This window comes from Grammomys surdaster, unplaced genomic scaffold (genome assembly GCF_004785775.1).
Source record: "Grammomys surdaster isolate TR1022 unplaced genomic scaffold, NIH_TR_1.0 169, whole genome shotgun sequence".
NCBI lineage: Eukaryota > Metazoa > Chordata > Mammalia > Rodentia > Muridae > Grammomys > Grammomys surdaster.
The window spans coordinates 11,696,072-11,716,838 of NW_021604617.1; the positions used below are offsets into that span (position 1 = coordinate 11,696,072).

At 43.1% G+C, this 20,767-nt stretch overlaps 1 protein-coding gene across 2 annotated transcripts in view; it reads right to left on the reverse strand.

Moving 5' to 3' along the window:
• Adgrf5 (adhesion G protein-coupled receptor F5) overlaps positions 1-20,767 on the reverse strand; it is a 68,662-nt gene that overhangs the window by 29,241 nt on the left and 18,654 nt on the right. For both annotated transcript variants that reach the window (XM_028766595.1, XM_028766596.1), the window contains exons 3-9: positions 19,960-20,014; positions 7,883-8,041; positions 5,847-6,023; positions 5,618-5,727; positions 3,652-3,710; positions 2,857-3,002; positions 1,293-1,514 (exon numbers count right to left, since the gene is read on the reverse strand). In XM_028766595.1, coding sequence (XP_028622428.1) covers positions 1,293-1,514; positions 2,857-3,002; positions 3,652-3,710; positions 5,618-5,727; positions 5,847-6,023; positions 7,883-8,041; positions 19,960-20,014 — 928 coding nt within the window. The remainder of the gene's footprint in view (positions 1-1,292; positions 1,515-2,856; positions 3,003-3,651; positions 3,711-5,617; positions 5,728-5,846; positions 6,024-7,882; positions 8,042-19,959; positions 20,015-20,767) is intronic.

The window sequence follows — 20,767 nt, forward strand, 5'->3', positions numbered from 1 at the left end:
AGGTAAAAGGTAAAAGGTAAAAGGTAAAAGGTAAAAGGTAAAAGGTAAAAGGGGGAAATTCTTGGAGTCACATGGGGAAGTGAAATTGGTAAATCTTGGAGAGTTGAGGGACCATGAATAATTCTGGCGTGCTATTTAGCCCTGTGGTAAAATTGGAATCTGCAAAAGTATGATCAGACTCATGTACCTATAGTCCTCTTTCTTATGTGGAGGAGAAGAGTTAGTCCTCCTGATATCTGGTCTTAAGTGGGGTTAATAAATACTAGAATGTGGCAGGCTCATTGTTAATCTCTGAAGAACTAAAATTTATGGGTTTTTTTTTTTTTGTTGCTTGCTTGCTTGGAGTAGGTAGGAGGGTGGGAAAAGGCCAAAGAGAGGGATTGCTATGGGGAAGAAGTATTCGAGGAGGCAGGATGTATTTCCACCTTAAGTTTAGTGATGCCTCTTCAAGTATGTGTCAAAACTTAACAAGTTGTATACTTAAAATACGTGCAGTATGGTATATGCCAATTTCATCTGAACAAACTAAATTTTGTAAGGTAGTTCAGAATAAAACAGCATAAAACCATTACTACATACTATATAAAATTAAAAAACAAACCACTGCATTTTAAACATCATTTAAAATGGTGTCCTGGGCCATAGGGTAGATGTCTCAGTGGTCTCCTGATCCCCAGAACCCATGAAGAAGATGGAAACGGTAACATGAATATGTGACTCTACAGCTGGAGAGGCAGAGACAGGCGAGTCTTCAGATCTCATTGACTGGCAGACTGTTCAGTGCTGGATTCAGTGAGAGACCCTGCCTCAAACAACAAGATGGGAACAACAAAGAAAGGTACCCTGAAGTCTGGCTTCCTTGTGGAGATGTACACATACCCATGCAACATATGCATACACACACATACATACACACATGCATATACACGCATACATATACACACATACATACACATCTACATATACACATACACACATATACATGGAAATATACACATTTACACAAGCATACGTACACACATATAAATACATATGCATGTGCATTCACACACATATATACACACACATATACACACACATATATACACATACTTACATACATACATACACACACACACACACACACACACGCATATGAAAGCATGCCGTGGGATGGATTTTCCATTTTGGAACAGGAGCCATCAGGCTTCTTGTGAACAGCTTACCCCCTCCCCACCCCCGACCCCTGTTCTGTGGGCTGCTTCTCTAAGCACACCATTCCGTTCTTCCCACAAGTCTGATCAGAAATCCACCTGCATCACGCTGTGTGAAGTTGTAGATGGTGAGGCGGGTGATCAGGCTTATATTGTTAATGACTGAGGTGTGAATGGAGAATCTGTCACTGTTCTGGATGTCAGAGCGTTTTTCTCCGTAGTACCAAGACGTGTTGGAGGTCACGAATTCCGTCTCACACTCCAGAGTTACATTGTCTCCTTCAAAGATGAACTCTGGTGTCACAGTGAACTTTGTTTCATCTAGAAATTCAAAGAAAAAGTTGGAGGATTACACATCAATGGTGCAAACCATGGGGGTCTGCAGGCTTTGCCTCGAGGCTTCTTGAGGGTTCTTTTTAGCATCTGTCTGCTACAGTCTTGCCCACACGCTCCCCTTAAACCACTCTCTGAGTAACAAAGATCTCATCACGTATTGATGCACCAGAGCCCATACCTGAATTCCATCCGTGAAATGGAAGGGAGTATCTAAACTCATGGATTTTTCCACCACTATTTTAAATGACCTGGGGCAGTACATTGGAAGCCTCCCCATGCATCAGATCCAACCAGGCTTGAGGCATTGGTAAAGTACAGATAGGTCTTTGTAGGGCTAGTGTGGTACAGATATGTTCTGAGACCCGCTCTCTAAATCAACAATAGAACCCTGTGTAGTATCAGCATCTGCTGTTACTGTTTCCCCACGGAGATAGCCTTACACTTGTGGATCTTTTCAATATATGAACATAGGCGATCACAAGCCCCATGGTTCTAGTACAAACCCCTGGTTCCCAGCCTGACATTCCTGCTGCAGTCATGTTAGCCAAAAAGAGAGGGTTGGCATACAAAGCTCCAGACCTCCGTACTAGGAACTATCACTATTATTTCCTGGCTCTTCGTCTTCTGCCTCACTTTTTTTTTTTTTTTTAGTATAGAATGTATTAGATTTCATTATGGCATTTTTTGCTTGTTTGTTTAATTCAAGGCAAGTTTTCTTCTTGTAGTCCTGGCTGTTCTGGAACTCACTCTGTAGACCAGGCTGGCCTTGAACTCAGATATCTACTTGCCTCTGCCTCCTGAGTGCTGGGTTTAAAGGCGTGCGCCACCACTGCCTGTCTCATTTTGGCACTCAAAAGAATTTTCTTATGTTGTTGAGTCTCTTCCCAACTTCTCCTTCACACCCTCCATCCCCAGGAGCTTCCTCTCTTCTTACATTAAAGGTAAGGATCTACATATGAGACAGAGAACGTGCAATTTTTGTCTTCCTGAGTCTGGTTCACCCAGCTTAGTGTTTTCTAAATTCATCTATTTTCCTAGAATTTTCATATTTTTATTGTTCTTGATAGACTAAGAAAATTTTATTATATATATATATATATATATATATATATATATATATATATATATACATATAACTGAGATTTCATTATCTGCTTATTTGTAGATATCTAGGCTGATTCTATTTCCTAGGTCATGTGAATAGTATATACAGATATACAAGAATCTCTGGGGGTATATTTCCTAAGTTTAAGCAATACCATCACATCATGCCTACCCCAAATGAACAAGGCATGTGGGGTGTGATAATGTAATGGGTTCCACTTACTGCTTGATATTCCTTGGAAGGAGCTGTAGTCCATTTTGTAAGTCTGGTTGAGGTTCTGTATGACTTGCTCATTGGCTTTATGAATTGATCCAGGCGGTGGTGCCGATGTAACCCGGACTATGTAGTCCACTTTCACGCTGCCCTTGCTGCATAGAGACCACTTGGTTCAGTAAAGCAGTAATTAATCTAGGAAAGTCTAGATCCTTGGGGTTTGTTGCACAAAAAAGCCAAGTAGCAGAGGCCAACTAAGTTCTATCATCAAGGAATCACTCAAACAAGCCTGTCTTTAAATGTTAGCTGACACTCAAGGTAAGACTTGCCTAGTAATGACTATATAAAGAACATATAGACTATAGAAAAATGACTATATAAAGAACAATGAGCTGAAAACCACAAGGTTTCCAGACTCCTGCAGAGTCCTTCATGGTATGCCAGGAAATCCTGAGATCCTGTCTGCCTATCAGAATCTTCTAGTAATGTCTTTAACATTGCTGTCTGGTACAACTCTATTTTAACATTTCAAACTCTCAGAACTACAGATGTATTTCTATTTGCAAAAGTCTTTCATTCGTGAGATGAACACACCTTTGTGTTTCCTCACTGCTAAAAGGGTAGGAACACGTCTCGGTGTTTCCTTTTCTGGTTCACCATCGTGCTCTGGTGGTCATAGCTTTCACCTCTGTCAAGCTGCTTCTGCTAAGGACCCTACATGATAGCCCATGGATGTTTTGCCTCGTTCCCTGGTGTACTGGTTTCTGCTCTCATAGAAAAACAAGAAAATTACATCATTCTTACGTGAGCTGTGTCACAGTCACCGATCTGAATCCTGGTAAAGTTTTGTAACCAGCTCGAAACTGGAAAATAAAGCAAGAGAATGATATTAGACTGGTCAGACATACCAACAATTTATAGGTACACTTTGCCAACTTGAGCAAGGCTTTATTTTATCTATTTGGTTAGTGGTGGCACTGGTAGAGCTTTGAAGGAGTGATTTCTAACAACTTGTGTCGGTCTTTAGAGAAGAACACAATAGATTAAGTGCACAAAAAGGCCACTCAGGAAAATGCAAGAGAAAGAGTAGAGAGGCCGTGGGGAAGGGAGAATGTGGTGTCAAACTCCAAGCGGAAGAGAAAAGGAAAGTAAAATGCAAGGATTGTACATCACACCTGATCACGTTCAGAAAGACCTTCCAAGGACATTTAAGAATCTTTCTAGAAATCTCCCTGTCTGCCAGACACATAACACTTATGTGTATTCTGAGGTAAGTAGCCGAAACCTATTCCTGAGTGTCAGAGGTAGCCCTTGGGGCTACTTACTGAACCAGAGCCAGAGAGTTAGGAATCAGGAATACTCTCACAGCCACCATCCCACTTGTCCCCCACCTTAACACCAGCGTGACTTTGGTAAAGCCAGTTTCATTTGCCAGTAGGACATGTTTGTATTGTTCTTCTGAATCTAAACACCATAAGAACTCCTGATCTACTCAAGTTATATTACCGGGTATCATAGCAAGCTTTAAATGTCACTTGCCACAAAGTAGAATCATCTACAAAGACAGTCTCTATGGAAGGAATACCCAGGCCGTGTTGGTTTGTGGGCATATCTGTGAGGGACTGTCTTAATTGTTAATTGATAGAGGAAGACCTAGCCTACTGTGGGCAGTACCATCCTATAGGCAGAGGGTCCAGAGCTACATGAGACAAGGGAAATCTAAATGAAAACTAGCAGCAAGAAGCAGGCAGTATAGATGAACACATTCCTCTCTATTTTTGACTGTGGTTATGATATGTTTAGCTGCTTGAGTCTCTGCCTTTACTTCCTCAAAATGGCAGACTGTGACCTGCTATTTTAAGGAAAACAAACCCTTTCTTCACTTAGATTCCTTTGTTTCAGAGTTGATTTATCATAGCCACAGAAATAAAAATGAGAGCACCAAGAAGTCTACAATATGTCGTGTAAACCTGGTACCTGGGTGAGACTCTTATATGATCCCATAGTTCCTTAAAAGTATATAATTTAGTGACTGGTATGCTATGTAGAATTATTATATGCCAGAGATGTAAATCAGTCATTCAAGGACTCTGTAGAATCAATATTCCATCAAGGCACCATGGAGAAAAAAATCATTATTTTTGTGTGGCATACTGGGTTAGGCAGGAGACTTCTCTTGCCTTAATTCAATATCAAGCATTGTATCACTGCATCTGGGAGACAATTAACACTTGCAGAGGCATCTCTGTTTTTACCTTAGTAACAACAGGCTGACACTGGAGTGAACACCTAGTGACTTCCAGGCTGAAAATCTCTGAGCTCAGCCTTGAGGTGGGCTGTCCAGTGATATTAGAAGTCTTATCTGTGTAGGAAAAACCTAGCTATTGAGGGGTCAGTACCATTCACTGGGCAGAAGATGCTGAGCTACACGACACAGGAGAATGTAAAACTACCTGAAGAACAGACCTGAACCAGCAACCTCTTCTGGACCAGGCCTCTGAATTGCTTCTAGTGAAGGAATGCCACCAAATGTTACCTGAATCATTTCTACTCAAGGGAAATGTCCTCCTGATAGGACAAGGTGACACTCTAGTCCTCTGAATGTTGTTTAACTTGAATACTTCTTAATTCTCCTCAGGTGGGTTGGCATGACTTCAAATCCTTACACCTAGGGTATGCTCACGTAAGCACACTGTCCACTGTGAATGGGAATGACTCCATTAATCCTGAAAAGTTTCTTGGGTAAGAGACTCCAGTAGCCCAAACCTACCGCTCTTTCCAGATCAGTCTTGTAGGACCTATAGAGGGCAGAGGATGTGTTCTTTAGGTCTTCTTGAAATCCTATGTTCAGTCTGACTCTGATTTTTAAGGTAATGTATGCTGAAAAACACAGGGGAATGTAAATGTCTCACTGGTGTTTGAATATAGACAAGACAGACAATTGGCTTGAGGTAAAGTTGAAAACGCATTCAACAAATCTGTAAAGAACAATTGCATACCTTCTGGGAGCTGGCAGAAAGGTCCCTGGGGAGGAAGTCCTTTCAGACAACTGCAATAGCCACCTGGCAGGGCACTGTCATGCTCTTGACAAGTGAGGGAGTGGAGACACCTTTCCTCAGGCCATTGGTAGCCTTTTTCGCAGAAGCACAAAAGGTCACTTCCAGCAGGAGTGCAGACTGCCATCACCCAAAAGAGTAATGCAAGACAAGGTAGTCACAACCCTTACATTTGCAGACTGCAATTATCTAGGCTGGTAGGAAATCCTAGCTCAATTCCACATCAGCCTTCTAGAAAGTTCAGTAGAATTGCATGAGATTCAGGGGAGCATATATGGATCACCATGCCATAGATAAGGTCACGAGAAAGGTGATGATGCTGAGCGGCTGCAGACTATTAAGTCACATGGCAATTAGGTGTCCATTATGATCACATTCCTTGACACAGAGCAGTGCAATGGTTCTCACCCAGTGGGTCACAACCCCATTGCCAAACTGCTGTCTCCAAAATATATTCATGTTATGATTCATAACTGCAGCAAATTTACACTTATGAAGTAGCAATGAAAATAATGGTATGGTTGAGGGTCACCACTACATGAGGAACTGTGTGAAAGGGTTGCACCACTAGGAAGGTTGAGAACCACACACAGAGAGATCATTGAACATTTCTGGCTCTAGGAATTCACAGCCTTTTGTGGTGCCTTCTTATAGAACATGGTAAAAATGATGGTACCAATTAGCATATATTCTCTTGATCTATCTATCTATCTATCTATCTATCTATCTATCTATTGATCATCTATCATCTATCTCGCTCTTCCTTTATCCTTCTCTCATTTCTCCTTCCCTTCCTCTCTTTTCCTCTGGGAAAATGGTTGCCTGGTACAAAAATCTGTCAGGAAGAGACTCACATGGTAAGGAATTAAGGGCTCTAAACAATAACTACTTAAGAACAGTAGTCTTCAAAAAACCACCTGGTGAACTTGAAAATGACTTTTTCAGCCCATTAGAGCCTTCAGATCAAAGTTACTAAGCTAGAACCACCTACCTAGGCTGCTACTACAAGACTCCAGACCCCCAGAAACTTTCAGATACTTCATGTCTGTTGTTCAATAGTGCTAAGAGAGATTTGATACATGGAAATAAATCATAAATACAGAATGCAAATAAATAGCCTGTACATTTCAAGTCAAAAAGAAAAGTCCAAATGGACCCTAATCTTACTGGGGTCATTGTAAATAAAAAAAAGAAAAGAGGAAAAGAAAATAAAGGAAAAGAGAAGAGAAGAAAAAAGAAAAGAAAAGAAAAGAAAAGAAAAGAAAAGAAAAGAAAAGAAAAGAAAAGAAAAGAAGGCTCTGCAAACAGAGACCCTTGAATCAGTTTCTCACATTGGACCAAAGAGACTAATCTGCAGATGGGGATCCGTAGCATGCTGCTACTCAAAGCAAAGCCGCCAAACAGTTGTTTCTGTAATAGGAGGGACAACCTAGTTACAGTGGTGCTTTCCAATCTGCAGAACTTTTATAGGACAAAGGGCAGCCTCATCTATGGGGATGGTACCCTGAGACAAAGGAGGAATGTTTAGTTTCAGTAGGGGGTTCTCACACTCGAAGGCAAAGCACGACCTGGGAGAACTTTGCCTACTGTATTGCTTCTGACTTAGGTACATGCCTGGTTCCTATTTCCTGACATACAACACCCCAAAGGAAAGAAGTGGCTGCTCATAACACACTGAGATGCACCCACGCACTGTTCAGAGGGAAAGGATCCAGTAACTTGTCAGGAAGTGTTTGCCAGTGTCTTGTTTATCACTTTGTGATAACCGTCCAGTAAATCTTTGTTCATCATTTAAAGTAGGGTGACTGGCTGAGGAATTTATGGCGAGTTCACTCAGGAGGTATGGGGTCATAAAGTCACAGTGTTCCGGTTGGGTCATTTTGCTTGCCTCCCATGTTTAGTTTGATTGACAAGCAGGTTGTCTGCCTTTCTCCTGATAGTCTCACTCATGCACCCTCAAGCAATGAGGGTCCACTCACCTGTAGTCATTGCCATGCTCAAAATGTCAGTGCCGTTCCCTTGAATCGGAAAACTGAGGCTGTTCAAGTGAGCTTTGACGGACTCCAGGAAGGAGACATTTTCAAAACTGATCTCAATATCCACCGAGTATTCTTCTGCCACAGGACCACCCACTGCAACTGAAAGGAGAGTTCATGAAGACCATGAGTGTTTGGGGAGGCAGGAGAGAGACCCTGGTGGGGTCTGCAGCAAAGTAGATACTGGACATGCCAGTCCATCAGAGTGAGTCCTTTTAGAGAAAATGAAATATTTAGTGACGTCTCCTAACTCCTACCCTCAACCTTGATGTCCGAGGCCAAAGGTTGTATGTGAAGAGCAAACTGTGATTACAGCAAGACTAATAGAAGTATCTGGAAGGAAGGCTCTCTGGTCACTGCAGTCAATAAGAGTTCTGATCTCCACCCAGAGGAGTGAGGTGCTGTCTTTATAACATTGTGTAGTTGGTTTGCATACAGTCTAAGAGCTGAACAGACATGCATGCATGCATGCTTGAAATCCTTCCTGAATAACACACACACATACAGAGTTAATTTCCTTTGGCCTTAGATTGTACACAGGCATCCAGTATGTGCATTCTTTACTGTTGCTTCAGATCTCTGGTGTCTAGGACTCAAGCAATGGTCATCAAAATTTGGAGACTTGAAATGGAAAATAAAAAAATCCTAGTTCTTCATTGCTTTTCCAACTTGTCTCCAGGCAGTTGAATGCCAACTCTCGAAATAAATCTGCTCCAAACACACACACACACACACACACACACACACACACACACACACACACACACAAAGAGAGACAGAGAGACAGACACAGAGACACAGAGAGACAGAGAGAGACACAGAGATACAGAGATAGAGATACAGAGACAGAGACACAGAGAGACAGCAAGCCAGCCTATAGATATGATTATACCTAGCCTTAGAATGTTTGTCTCCCAGTTTCTTATATCACATCATGTCTTGACCTCCATTTTTTTTCTCCTGGGACAGGAACTGATTCCTTCCCTTCTGGTGACTTTACCATCTTTCTTGGCGCTCACCATGTACAAACATTTGTCTACTCATTTCTTACTAAGCCCATCCCCTAAGCCTAGTAATACATTAACTTCTCTGTCACTGGCCTAATCATTGCTCTTGTCCCGGCTAGAAAATACAATTGGAATACACAATTGTGACTCAAGGGGTGGTCTCAGTTCCTACCTCATAAAAAAAAAGTTTGAAGGGTAAGATTTTCTTTTTTACACAGAGGTATTGAGAATATTTTTAAATAGGTAAAGAAAAATGGATACTTTCAGAACCATTCCTTTAAATGCTAAGTGAAATCTGAAAGCGAGGTCTGTATTTTAACACATAGTTACAATTCTGTTTTCTTCATAAAGACAATTATTTACCCATGAAACTGTAAGATTCATTTTAACCATCCCAAGGGCCATTACTGGGAAACATTGAGAATATTCAGAATAGAAAACTCAAGTGGTTAAATATCTATTGCTGGAAGCTAGAATATATATTCCCTTGGGGTATAAACATTAGTCTTAATTAATAGAACCTTGTTGGAAATTATTTCTTTTTGATGTCATTCTGTTTGCTGCAGTGAACTCAAGTTTTTTTTTTTTAAGTCTGTGGAGGTATTTTAGGGTTGTATTTGATGGTATAGTTTCATCCTTATACAAGTAAAATAAAATAGTTTAAGCCGAATGTGGGGACATGTGACTGTCATCCTGCCACTTGGGAGCTGGAGGCAGGAGGATAGTGAGTTTGAGGCCTGCTTCAACTACATAGTGAGTCAGAGGTTAGTCTGGGATTTGTAAGGCTTTGCTTCAAAACTAACCTAAACTATGATTTCAAAGTCACTTGTAAAGTCTAATATGGTGTCCTGTCTATTATAGCATAGTGACAGTGCCTCACGTTTCCTGTTTTCTCTTTGATACTCAAATGTTCTGTGATGAAAGCAGGCTTCTTGGAGAGACTGCTAATCTCCATTCCTGTGATTCTAACTCCAGACACATGATGGTGCCCACTAGAAATATTTCCAACGGGACAACTGCACAGTATTTACATCTGCCTTCCAGAACATTCCTTTTCCTGAAAAGGCATGTGACCATGTTTATTCCCTCTGGTAAATTCACTAGCTCAGGGTCCTCCCATGAAGGCAAACAGGATTTCCTGGATGGTGGCTGCTCTGGATGGGTGGAGTCGAAAGCAATCCTATATCTACTTTGTTATTTGTACGGCCCTCGGCCCGCCTCCCTGTGCCCTTCAGACATAACAGCAGAACGAGTGTGTACCTGAAAAGCAACAGCTTTGCCTGGCTTTCAGTGACTCCTGGTTAGAGGCAAAGTGGTTCTGTTGAGCTTTTCACAAAACTGAACCAAAAGCATAAAGCCCTAGGAGTTAGGGAGCGTATGACTTAGTAAGATTCCACCAATAGGATTCATGCAGCTGCTAACTTAGCACCAACCAGCCTCTGAGGTCCCCTTCATCCACCCACCAGTCACGTTCTTCAACACGTAAAGGAGCTACAGAGTCATCCTTAGCTGTGCATTACCCTTCCCTAGAGGCTGATGAGGACCAGGGATCAGTAGTTGTTCTTCTTCCTCCTTCTCTTCCTCCTCTTCTTCCTCCTCCTCTTCTTCCTCTTCCTTCTCCTCTTCCTCCTCCTCCTCCTCCTTCTCCTCCTCCTCTTCTTCCTCCTCTTCTTCCTTTCTCCCCCTTTTCAAGTGGTCTTGCCATAAACCCAGGCTGGCCTGGAGTTTACTGTGTGGCTTAGGCTAGCCTCTAATTCATGACTCTTTTACCTCTACCTCAGCCTCCTAAATGTTAGGATTACCATCATGTGTCACTATGCCTGGGCGGAACATGTTCCTTTTTGAAAACAGTTCTCTGAAGAAGCCCCAGAATTAGCACTGCATTAGGAAAGCCAGGGGCTTGTCCTTGAGGATCAGCGACTGCTTCACCTTGACTGAGAACACCTAGGGCCTTACATGCTCAGGTGAAGCAAACTATTCTCTTTATGAGTTAAGCTTGGATTCCTGTACTGTAACAAACCTTCTGGTGATTTTGATGTTCAGGTGGCTGGTGAGCTAACATTCTAAACCAAAGGATTAAACGGAGAAAGTGACCCTGGAGAACAGAAATGAACAGAGTAGGTTTTTGCTTGTTTTGACTTTTATATTCAGTCATCTGTTGTTCCTCCTAATGGCCAATGGGCACTCTCTTGCTACATTTGCTGAGTCTCTTGTGTTTTGAAGATTTTTTTTTTTCAGAAGAGAAAATTTGTGTTTTTTTTTTTTATTGGATGATTTATTTACATTTCCTATGTTGTCCCCTTACCCCATCCCCCACCACCCCCTCGGAACCCCCAATCCCCTCGCCCCTCCTCCTTCTTCTCTGTGGATGTAACCTCTATCTACACCCCCCCACTCCCACCTCCCCACCCTCAAAATTCCCACCCCCTGGGGCTTCCAGCCTTCATGAGGTCAAGGTTCTCTTCTTCCACCTATGCCCAGCAGGGCCCTCCACTTTTACGTGAGTATGGCATGTCCATGCAGTACCCCTGGAGGCCAGAAGAGGGCATCAGATCCTGTAGGGCAGGAGTTATAAGTGGTTGTGAGCTGTCCCCATGTGGGTGCTGGGAACAGAACTGAGATCCCCTGGGAGAGCAACAAGCGGTGCTGACTGCCGAGACATCTCTCCCAGCCTGGCGTTTACCCAGTTTACCTCAAAAGAGCTGACATTGACTTCGCCCCTCCTTTCAGTGATGTTGGATGAAATATGAAGTAGTAACAATAGCAACAGCACTTGCCAATTTTTCTTGCCTGGTAGGCCAAAGGGCAATATGCTTACTTCCATTTTACAGACAGTAAAACTGAGGTGCAAAGAGTTGAAATCTCATGGTAATCCCTGAGTTAAGATTAAAAAAGACGTTTTGCTGACTCCAAAGTCCGTTTCCTTTGAACCGAACACTGTTCCAACTCGAGTGGAAGACAAAAAACAATCATTTCACAAAGCACTAGAAAAATATGATACTATTCTTAAATGTAGCTTTGTAATCAATTTTTAGTTAGTTCTTTTAATGTCAAGTTCAAAAACAAAACTATTAATAGTAAAAATGTGACAACCTTGAAAACTTTCCTGAAATCTATCAGGATCATAAATGTCTTAGGAATTCAAAGGCTTTCGACTGCCAGCCTTGCTGATGTCACACGCGTCTGTTTCTTGATTTATTGATTTTCTTGCAGATTTACCATTCACTGGGTGCCTGTTTCTCTGCGCTGTGCTAGATGCCCAGCAATGAACGATAAAAGAAACAACGCTGCTTATGAAAAGAAGCAAAGTCCTGTCTCTATGATATTTCCCTCCTGTGCTAGAAGCAAGTGGTCAGTTTGTCTCTTACTATCAGACAGTTCTACAGGAAATAAAAGAGTAAGGAAGGAGAGTGAAGGAGTAATAAGGTAATAATAACAACAATAATAATAATTAATAATAATAATAGATGAAGGAACTCTGGCCAGCTCAAGCATGAGTCTGGCAGGCCTTGCCCTTCTCCCCCATCCCCTCTGCTTTGCTAAAAATCTGTCAGATGGCATTCCTAAAGCTATTCCTCCCTCCTCCCCCAGCCCCCGTCAAGGTCCATTCCCTGATTTGGCTACTTCCTCCTGAGGCTGACTACTAAGTTCCAGTTATCAAAGTATTTTAGTCCAGCAATCAAAAGCCCATTTTGGCTCACTTCATCAACATGCCCAATTAAAATTTAACACCTCATCCTATCACGGCGTTCCCCCTTGTACCTTTATGAGCTGCCATTTTCCTGCATACCGCCTCTGTCTCCTCTCTATCTAGAGGCAGACCTTTGTCCTCTAGAACAAATACCCCTGCCCTCTTCCCCTTGTTCCCTTCTTTCTCATTCTCTGTCTCTCATTCTCTCTCTGTATTTGTTTCTTATTCCCTGTCCTTTGTTGCTCTGGAGCAAATAAATCTCCTTTGTGCTAAGAATTGGTCTTGGGGGTCCTGAGCTGGATACTTCTCTCTGACAACAATGACAATACAGGATGCTAGAAAAAACCTTTTTAAAGCTCTAGATGTTGAGCAGAGACTTGACTGGGACAAAAGAGATATGAGACAGTCATCTGGAGAACATCCCTCTGGGATGGGCAAATGAACATGGAGTCCCTGAGTGAGTTGCAGCCCTCTCAGCTCACTAGAGGAACATAAGATGTCTCCTGCTTGGGCCATGCTTTTCTTCATGGATCTTAGGATAGTATCAAGTCTACAGGAACCCGGGCAAGTACGGCAACTCACCCAGCAGCTCAGGTATCAGTGTGATACCATCTTGTTCCCATTGGGCAGATGGGAAACCTGGAGTCAGAAACGTCAAACTCTAGGGCCTGGAGATGAGTCAGGGATTGAGAGCACACTGCTCTTGCAGAGAGGACCAGGGTTTGGATCCCAGCAACCACACGGCTGCTCTTAATTGTCTCTAAGGACAGTTCCAGAGATGCTCTCTTCTGACCGCTGCAGGCCCAGTACTTACACCTATGAAGTGTATGCACATGAAGAAAAACCACTATGCACATAAAAGAAAACAAACAAATCTAAAAGCAATTAAACCAAGAAAGAAAGCGATGCCACACTCTGTTTTTCTGTCTCCTTCTGATCCTGAAGACCTTGGAACCTGGGAAAGTGACATTCTTTGTCTTGCTCTTGGCTACAAGGGATTCGGGAGGGTGAGACCACAGATCTCCGCCTTCCATGTGTGTATCGTAGATGACCTACACCCTTCTCTGCCACGTGAACCAGCTACCTCCTGACGGCCCACTTATATTTTCTTTGTCTCCATCCCCTTTGCTCTTTGTGTTGTTTGTCTGGATTGTTCTGGTTCACGCTGCCCTGAAGGGACAGTAGAACATTCCAGGTGTCACTGGTGTCAGACGATACCCATCCACAGGCTCAGTAGACACTAACTAACCAGGATTTTCCCCTCTCCTTTCCCACAAGTCCCTGCCAGCCTCGAAGCACTTATCTGAAAAAGACATTTCTGGAAAGTTGGCCACTAACTGCCACAAACAGCACTGGGTCTTAATCGCAGCTGTTTAAGCAAACAATACTGTTTCTGCCTAGCAACGGAAGGGAACTGAGGGTTCTCAGAAGCAGAGCTTAAGTTGATGCATGAATGGATCTCCCACCTGCAACAGGGCACCTTCTGACTTCACCCAGGAGAAGAGAGCTTGCTTGGGGCAGTGATTCTTCATTGCTCATGATTTCACTCTCCTGCCTCTCCCTCAACCTCAGAGCAATGAACAGAGAAAGACACCCACTCTTCTGCTTCTTCCTTGACATTTCCCAGAGGTCCATTGGGTATCACTGTCTGTACCATGTTGTGCCATTGCTCAGCTGACGCCATCAAAGGGTCCCATTCTCCCTCCGGGCTTAGGAAGGTTTGTTATACAAGAGAAAGCTGTCAGAATTCCAGGCTGTGGCTCACATAGCACGTGTGGGTGGAAGAGAAGGTTCACATCACATATGATGGAACAACGGACAGTGAAGTCCAGAGAAAATCATTAGTTTGAGGAATCCGACATAGTCTGAGTTGTCAGAACGGGCCCTATGGAATGTTCTTTCCCTGGGAAGATGGAACTGATACCCAATCCTCCTCTTTCCTTAGAGCTACTCTAGGGTTGTGAGATGGGGCCCGGGAAGATGTCTGGGGGAAAGGGTTTTCGATGACCTGATCTTAAATTCCTAGAAACAGTTTTTAAAATGGGAATGAAGTGAAAGACAGACAGACATACTAACTCAAAGGCCTATAATTCTAGAGCTCCCCACCCCAGGATGTGGGTGGCAGAGACAGGATCTTTCCTGTCAGCTTTCTGACCAGCTAGCCTGTCGAACACAACAGTGCACATTGAGAGATCTCAACTCAAGCAAGAGGGCAGCAGAGGACCAATACACGAGCCTGACCTCTGATCTCCACACGAGTCGATATGCACACACCTAAACTCATGGATGAACACACATGTACACACTGCACTCACACACCTGCATTCATACATACAGATTAACACACCTGCACACACCTGCACACACATACACAAATCTATACTCACACACAGATGAACACACCTGTACACACACATACACACACACACACACACACACACACACATGGATGAGCACACATGCACATGCATGCACATACACACCTGCATTCACACACACATACACAAACACACATACACACACAACACACACACACACACACAAGCCATGAAATAAGACCTCATGGGCAAGAAACAGAAACACCTTGAAAACCAGTATCTGGAGGCTTAAGACCAGAACGTTGAATGGGACACTTTCTTACTCGAGGAGTCACGAAAACTCTGAATGACACACTTAGTAGGTCTATAAACTAGAGGAAAGGTATTTCTCTACAGAGTTACTGTGAAACCCCTTAGCCATGTGTCTGGCACGTCCGGTAATAATAGTGTTAACTGACACATGTAAGGCAGGCTGGTTTAGACAGCCTGGTTGGTAAAGTGCTTGTGTTTCAAGCATGAGGCGTTGAGTCCAACCCCAGAACCTTCATTAAAAAGCTAAGCATGGTGAACACGCTTGTAGCTCCAGCACTAGGCAGGTGGAGACAGGTGGATCCTTACAGCTTACTGGCTAACCAGCCTAGCTGACTTGGTAAAGTCCAGACCAGGAAGAGGCCCCATGTCAAGAAAAATGGTGGAAAATATCTGAGGAACACCAAGGTTGTTCTCTGGCCACCATGTGTACATGTGCACAACCACCTACAAACACAACACACACACATGCACTAACACTCTCACACACACGCAATGATGTGCATTACGAGTCAAGAAAAATTAACTTTAATTTGATCATATCTCACCTTTGAATGGTCAAACAAAAGTCAGATTTAAAAAAAAAAAAAGAACACTCTTGACTTTCAATGTCAAGTCTAAAACTGAACCTGAACCTACATCAACCCCACACGTGAGCCAGAGAGTACCCAGCCCTTCCTTTCAGTCCACCACCAATCTATTCCCTCAGACTACACGCCACATTGTCCAAGAAGCACAGCCAGGAATCCCCAGGCTCCCTGCCACAGGTTCAGAAATGCACAATATGTTTGAACCCAGACTGCAAAGAGCCCATGCACCCAACCTGTCAGCTCTGTAGAAAATCCTCACAGGCAGCCAGAGACCTGCTCTAGTAAGGACTTTGCTTTGGATGAGAGTTGTGGGGATTCCAGTATGTCCAGGGGCTCCGTGCATCCAGGATTCTCTCTCCCTGCCCTTCTGGTTCCCACATTTACTCTCTCTCTTACCCATGTCTAAGGGTCCATGTGGGGACTGCTCAGCCTCCTAGCTGGTTTTCCAGCATTCTGGTTTCTTTATCTAATTAATTTAGCAAGGACCACCAGGATTGTTGTCACTTAGAATAGTTTGCATCTGTCACTTCTTGGTGTCAGCAATCAGCTGGCCTGGACTCTACTTCCTGATGTAATAGTGACACAATCTTGGATTTGTTTTTTTTTTAGCCATCCTAGCTCCTCCTGTTCTCCCACAACCACACTTTGCTCTGTCGAGGAGCCCTACACACCTTCTTGGCTCTGGTCTTGGGTTCTATGCAGATTCCTCCCCAACTGTATGGAAAGAGTTTTCTTAAAATGCCAGCTAGTGTGTCATGGTGTATTCCTTTTGCTTTCATGCCATTATCTGGGACTGACATTGATGAGTGTTCCCTCTGTGCCAAGGATACATCAAGTTCCTTCAAATGAATGATTTGTGTGTGGGGTGTGTGTGTGTGTGTGTGTGTATTTGTGTGTGTGTGTGCATGTGTGTTCCTGTGGAGGCCATAGGTCAAGCTTGAGTATTGTTCTTTAGAATTCTGTCACTTTGTTTTTTGAGACATTATCTCCCACTGAACCTGGGATTTGTCTGATTAAGCTAGGCTGGCAGGCCAGTGAACCCCACAGGTTCTCCTATCTCTGTTTCCTTAGGGGCTTACAAGTGGGCCCCACCCTACCTGGTTTTCTATAGGATACTGGGGTTTAAACCTCAGGTCCACATGCCTGTGTGGAAACATTTTACCAACGGATCTGTCTCATTAGCTCCAGGATATAAAGATCTTCAACCATCTTAAAGCCTCTGAAATATAATAATGGTGATATATGTATAAAGTATATCATTGATACATGTATGAGATATATATGTATATGTACACATACACACATATACACATATACACATACATACACAAATATGTTTCTCAGGAAGATAGTAAGTCTGAACATCTGACTTGTCACATAGGTAGAAATCTATAATGTCCTGGGAATGAATACAAACATTGATTTCACCATTAATTAAATGAGACAAGGATGTGATCTATACATCTATCTATATCATCTATATCTATATCCATATCCATATCCATATCCATATCCATATCTATATGAAATTCTCAAAGAATATATTTGTAAAAGATGATTTTTATCCGAACTTTTAAAGATGTGGTCCAGTGACTCAGACAGGAACTCTATTGCTAGCTAGTTTATTTCTTCTAGAACATTTATGCCTCCTGCCATCATGGTCTCAGAAGGGGAGATATACACATTCCAGAACAGGTGTGCTATTCTGAAACTCTGGTTCCCATCTCAGCTCTTCACCCAATGAAGACACCAGGCCAAACCCAGGCCTCTTTTGGGTACAGCTGCTTGCAAAGTCTCCATAGCCTGTTTCCTTCACTTTGCTGGAGACTCACAGTCCTACTGAAACTTACAAACCTACCACCCAGGGCCCAGCATGGGTGTGGTTGTGTTGTCCCTTTGGTGGTTTTGTAAAAGTACCAAGGCAAATCCATCATCTGTGGAGGACAGGCAGATTCTTTAACACTTGCCATTGACTCTACGGGAGAGCACAGGGCAGCACGTATAATAAATGGAAAATATGTTTTCGTGGAGATTTATTGTTACGATTGTTTTTAGTGAAAGCATGCTGGGAAAAATTTTGGCATGTTCAAATCCTTAGATGTGCGAGTATTTCCTGCCCCAGAACTACCCCCTTATTCTGCTAAGGGGAATGATAAACAACGAGGCTCAGACGTGCAGAGGGACATGGCTTTGCGGCTGTATGGATACCAGCTGCTCCCTAGGATGCTGGTGACATGAGCTCTGGAAGAACTTGGTGGCTCCATTTTGAACCATGAAAACCTTCCATGGTCCTATGGACAGGACTCTGGCTCAGGGCCTGTCACAGGGTAAAGGAGAGTTCACAGGGTTGGTGGGATGAAGGAAGCAATGTACTTGTTTTTGAGCACAGAAGCTACAGGTTGGCTTCAGGGAAAGTGTGAGAAGGGTCATTGGAGTTCACTGGTACAACACAGTGGAGGAGAACAAGAGGAGAAGGAGAACTGGAAATGAAGAGACAGGCACGGGGAAGGGAGGGGACGGCAGGAAGGAAAAGCTGCTGGCTTGGGAAGAGTTTTGGTGGTACGAGAGGGCGTCTGAGGAGAGTGACATGAGATTAGAGCACTCACGAAGCCAGCAATGATGGTTGAGATTGCAAGGTGTCACTGTGGCCACTTAACATCATCTGATAACGTTGAAAATGGCCTTCCTTATGGTACTTTTAGCAAACAAAAAGCACTGTTCTCTCCGGATTACTGGGAGACTGAATCATGGCGAATAAAGCATTTTGAAAAGTTATCCCGTGGAGGCTGGAGAGATGGCTCAGAGGTTAAGAGCACTGACTGCTCTTTCAGAGGCCCTGTGTTCAATTCCCAGCAACCACATGGTGGCTCACAACAATCTGTAATGAGGTCTGATGTTCTCTTCTGGTGTATCTCAAGAAAGCTATAGTGTTCTCAAATAAATAAATAAATAAATAAATAAATAAATAAATAAATAAATCCTTTTTTAAAAAAGTTGCCTGAGAGCCTGCTTTGGAAACCCGTAATCTCAGCCACTTGGAAGCCTGAGGGAGGCAGATCCCAAGTACAAGGACACCATGGGCAACTTAGCAAGATCCTATCTATAAATGAATAAATAAATAAATAAATAAATAAATAAATAAATGTTGGTGTGGTTGTTTGGCCATGAAAATGGCTTCCATAGGCTCATAGAGAGTGAGACTATTAGGAGGTGTGGCCTTGTTGGAATAGGTGTGGCCTTGTTGGAATAGGTGTGGCCTTGTTGGAATAGGTGTGGCCTTGTTGGAATAGGTGTGGCCTTGTTGGAGGAAGTGTGTTACTAGTGGGTGGGCTTTGAGGTTTCAGAAGCTTAAGCTAGGGCCAGTCTCACTCTCTGCCTGCTGTCTGCTGCCCACAGGTCTGGCTCTAGAGCTCTTAGATATTCTCCAGCACCATGCCCACCTGCATGCCACCATGCTTCCCACCATGACGACAACGGGCTAAACTTATGAACTGTAAATCAGCCCCAGTTAATGCTTTCTTTTATAACAGCTGCTGTGGTCATAGCGTTTCTTCACAGCAATAGAACTTTGACAAAGACAGTTTGAGAAATTCCTCAACTGGCAAAGTACCTGCTTCGGTGTAAACATTAGGGAACGAGTTCCATGCCCAGAACCCACATATACAAATCTGGACGTGGTAGTATCACACACTAGAAATTTAAATGTTGGGGAGTAGAAAACAGGGAGGTCTCTGGGACTCTCTTGCTGGACAGACAGCCTAGCCTGCTTGGCGGTGGGGGAGTGCCATTAAGAAACCCTGTCTCAACAAACAAGATAGATGGCTTCTGATGAATGCTATCTCTAACTTGCACATATCCATGCATGGATGCGCACCTTCACATGTGTGTCAATCAGATACATACATAGATAGATAGATAGATAGATAGATAGATAGATAGATAGATAGACAGATAGATTTAAAAAGGGAGAGAATATTTTCCTGCAACATATGTAAGGCTCAAGTTTAATATCTTTCATGAAGGATGGGGTAGGACCAATTCTACTTATAGCACACAGCTATAAAGTGGATTTATAAATGTGACTTTTAGCGAGAAGTTTACATACCTGCTCTTTTTGGCCTCAGTAGCTCTTCCCCTGCTAGCTCAGGTTCTTGGGGAATCTGAAAGAACAATTAGAAGTGTGTCAGTGGGTACTGGGGAACCCTTCCTACTTGGCTTTTCACTCACAGGCAGCTCAGCATCACACCAGAACACAGATGCAGATCTGAGGAAAACCCCTCGGGAGTGTGCTTGTATGAACCAACTTCTAGATGCAGCAGTAGAAGAAGTCACTGTTTCTGGGTCTCTTGCCATCCTTGGTCTGTGATCACTGCCTAGAAACAGATGTCAATCTCCTATGCTCTCTACTTGAGACTTGAACCCTAAGTGGGGCCAGTGGTCTGTAACACGATTCAAACTCCCTCCCTTTTCCCAGTATTCAGCTTAGACATCCTCAGAATTTGTTATACTGCTGTTCAGACTGCTTTGCCATTGCCTGCTTAGACATAATACTTCCCTCCTCTGGGTCTTTTCCCCCTAGATTCTAGATGGCTCCAGTGGTCAGACAATCAACATATATACCTATGCCTTTTTCTAGCTACTGACACTTGTTGAGCCTTACTTTCTTTTCTGAGAAGTGGGAAGGACAGTGTCAGTATCATTGGATTATTACAAGACTTCAGTAAATTGCAAAATGGCCTAGGGTAAGCTCTAAGTAAATTTTAGTTAATATAATTTACAGTGATTAAAAACAAAGACTTGGACAAGGGGGATGGCTTCACGGGTATAAGGGCTATTCTTGGTTATCAATTGGACACACTTGGGAAGAGGGAATCTCAGTCCAGGTTGGCCTATGGGCATCTCTCGATTGCTGA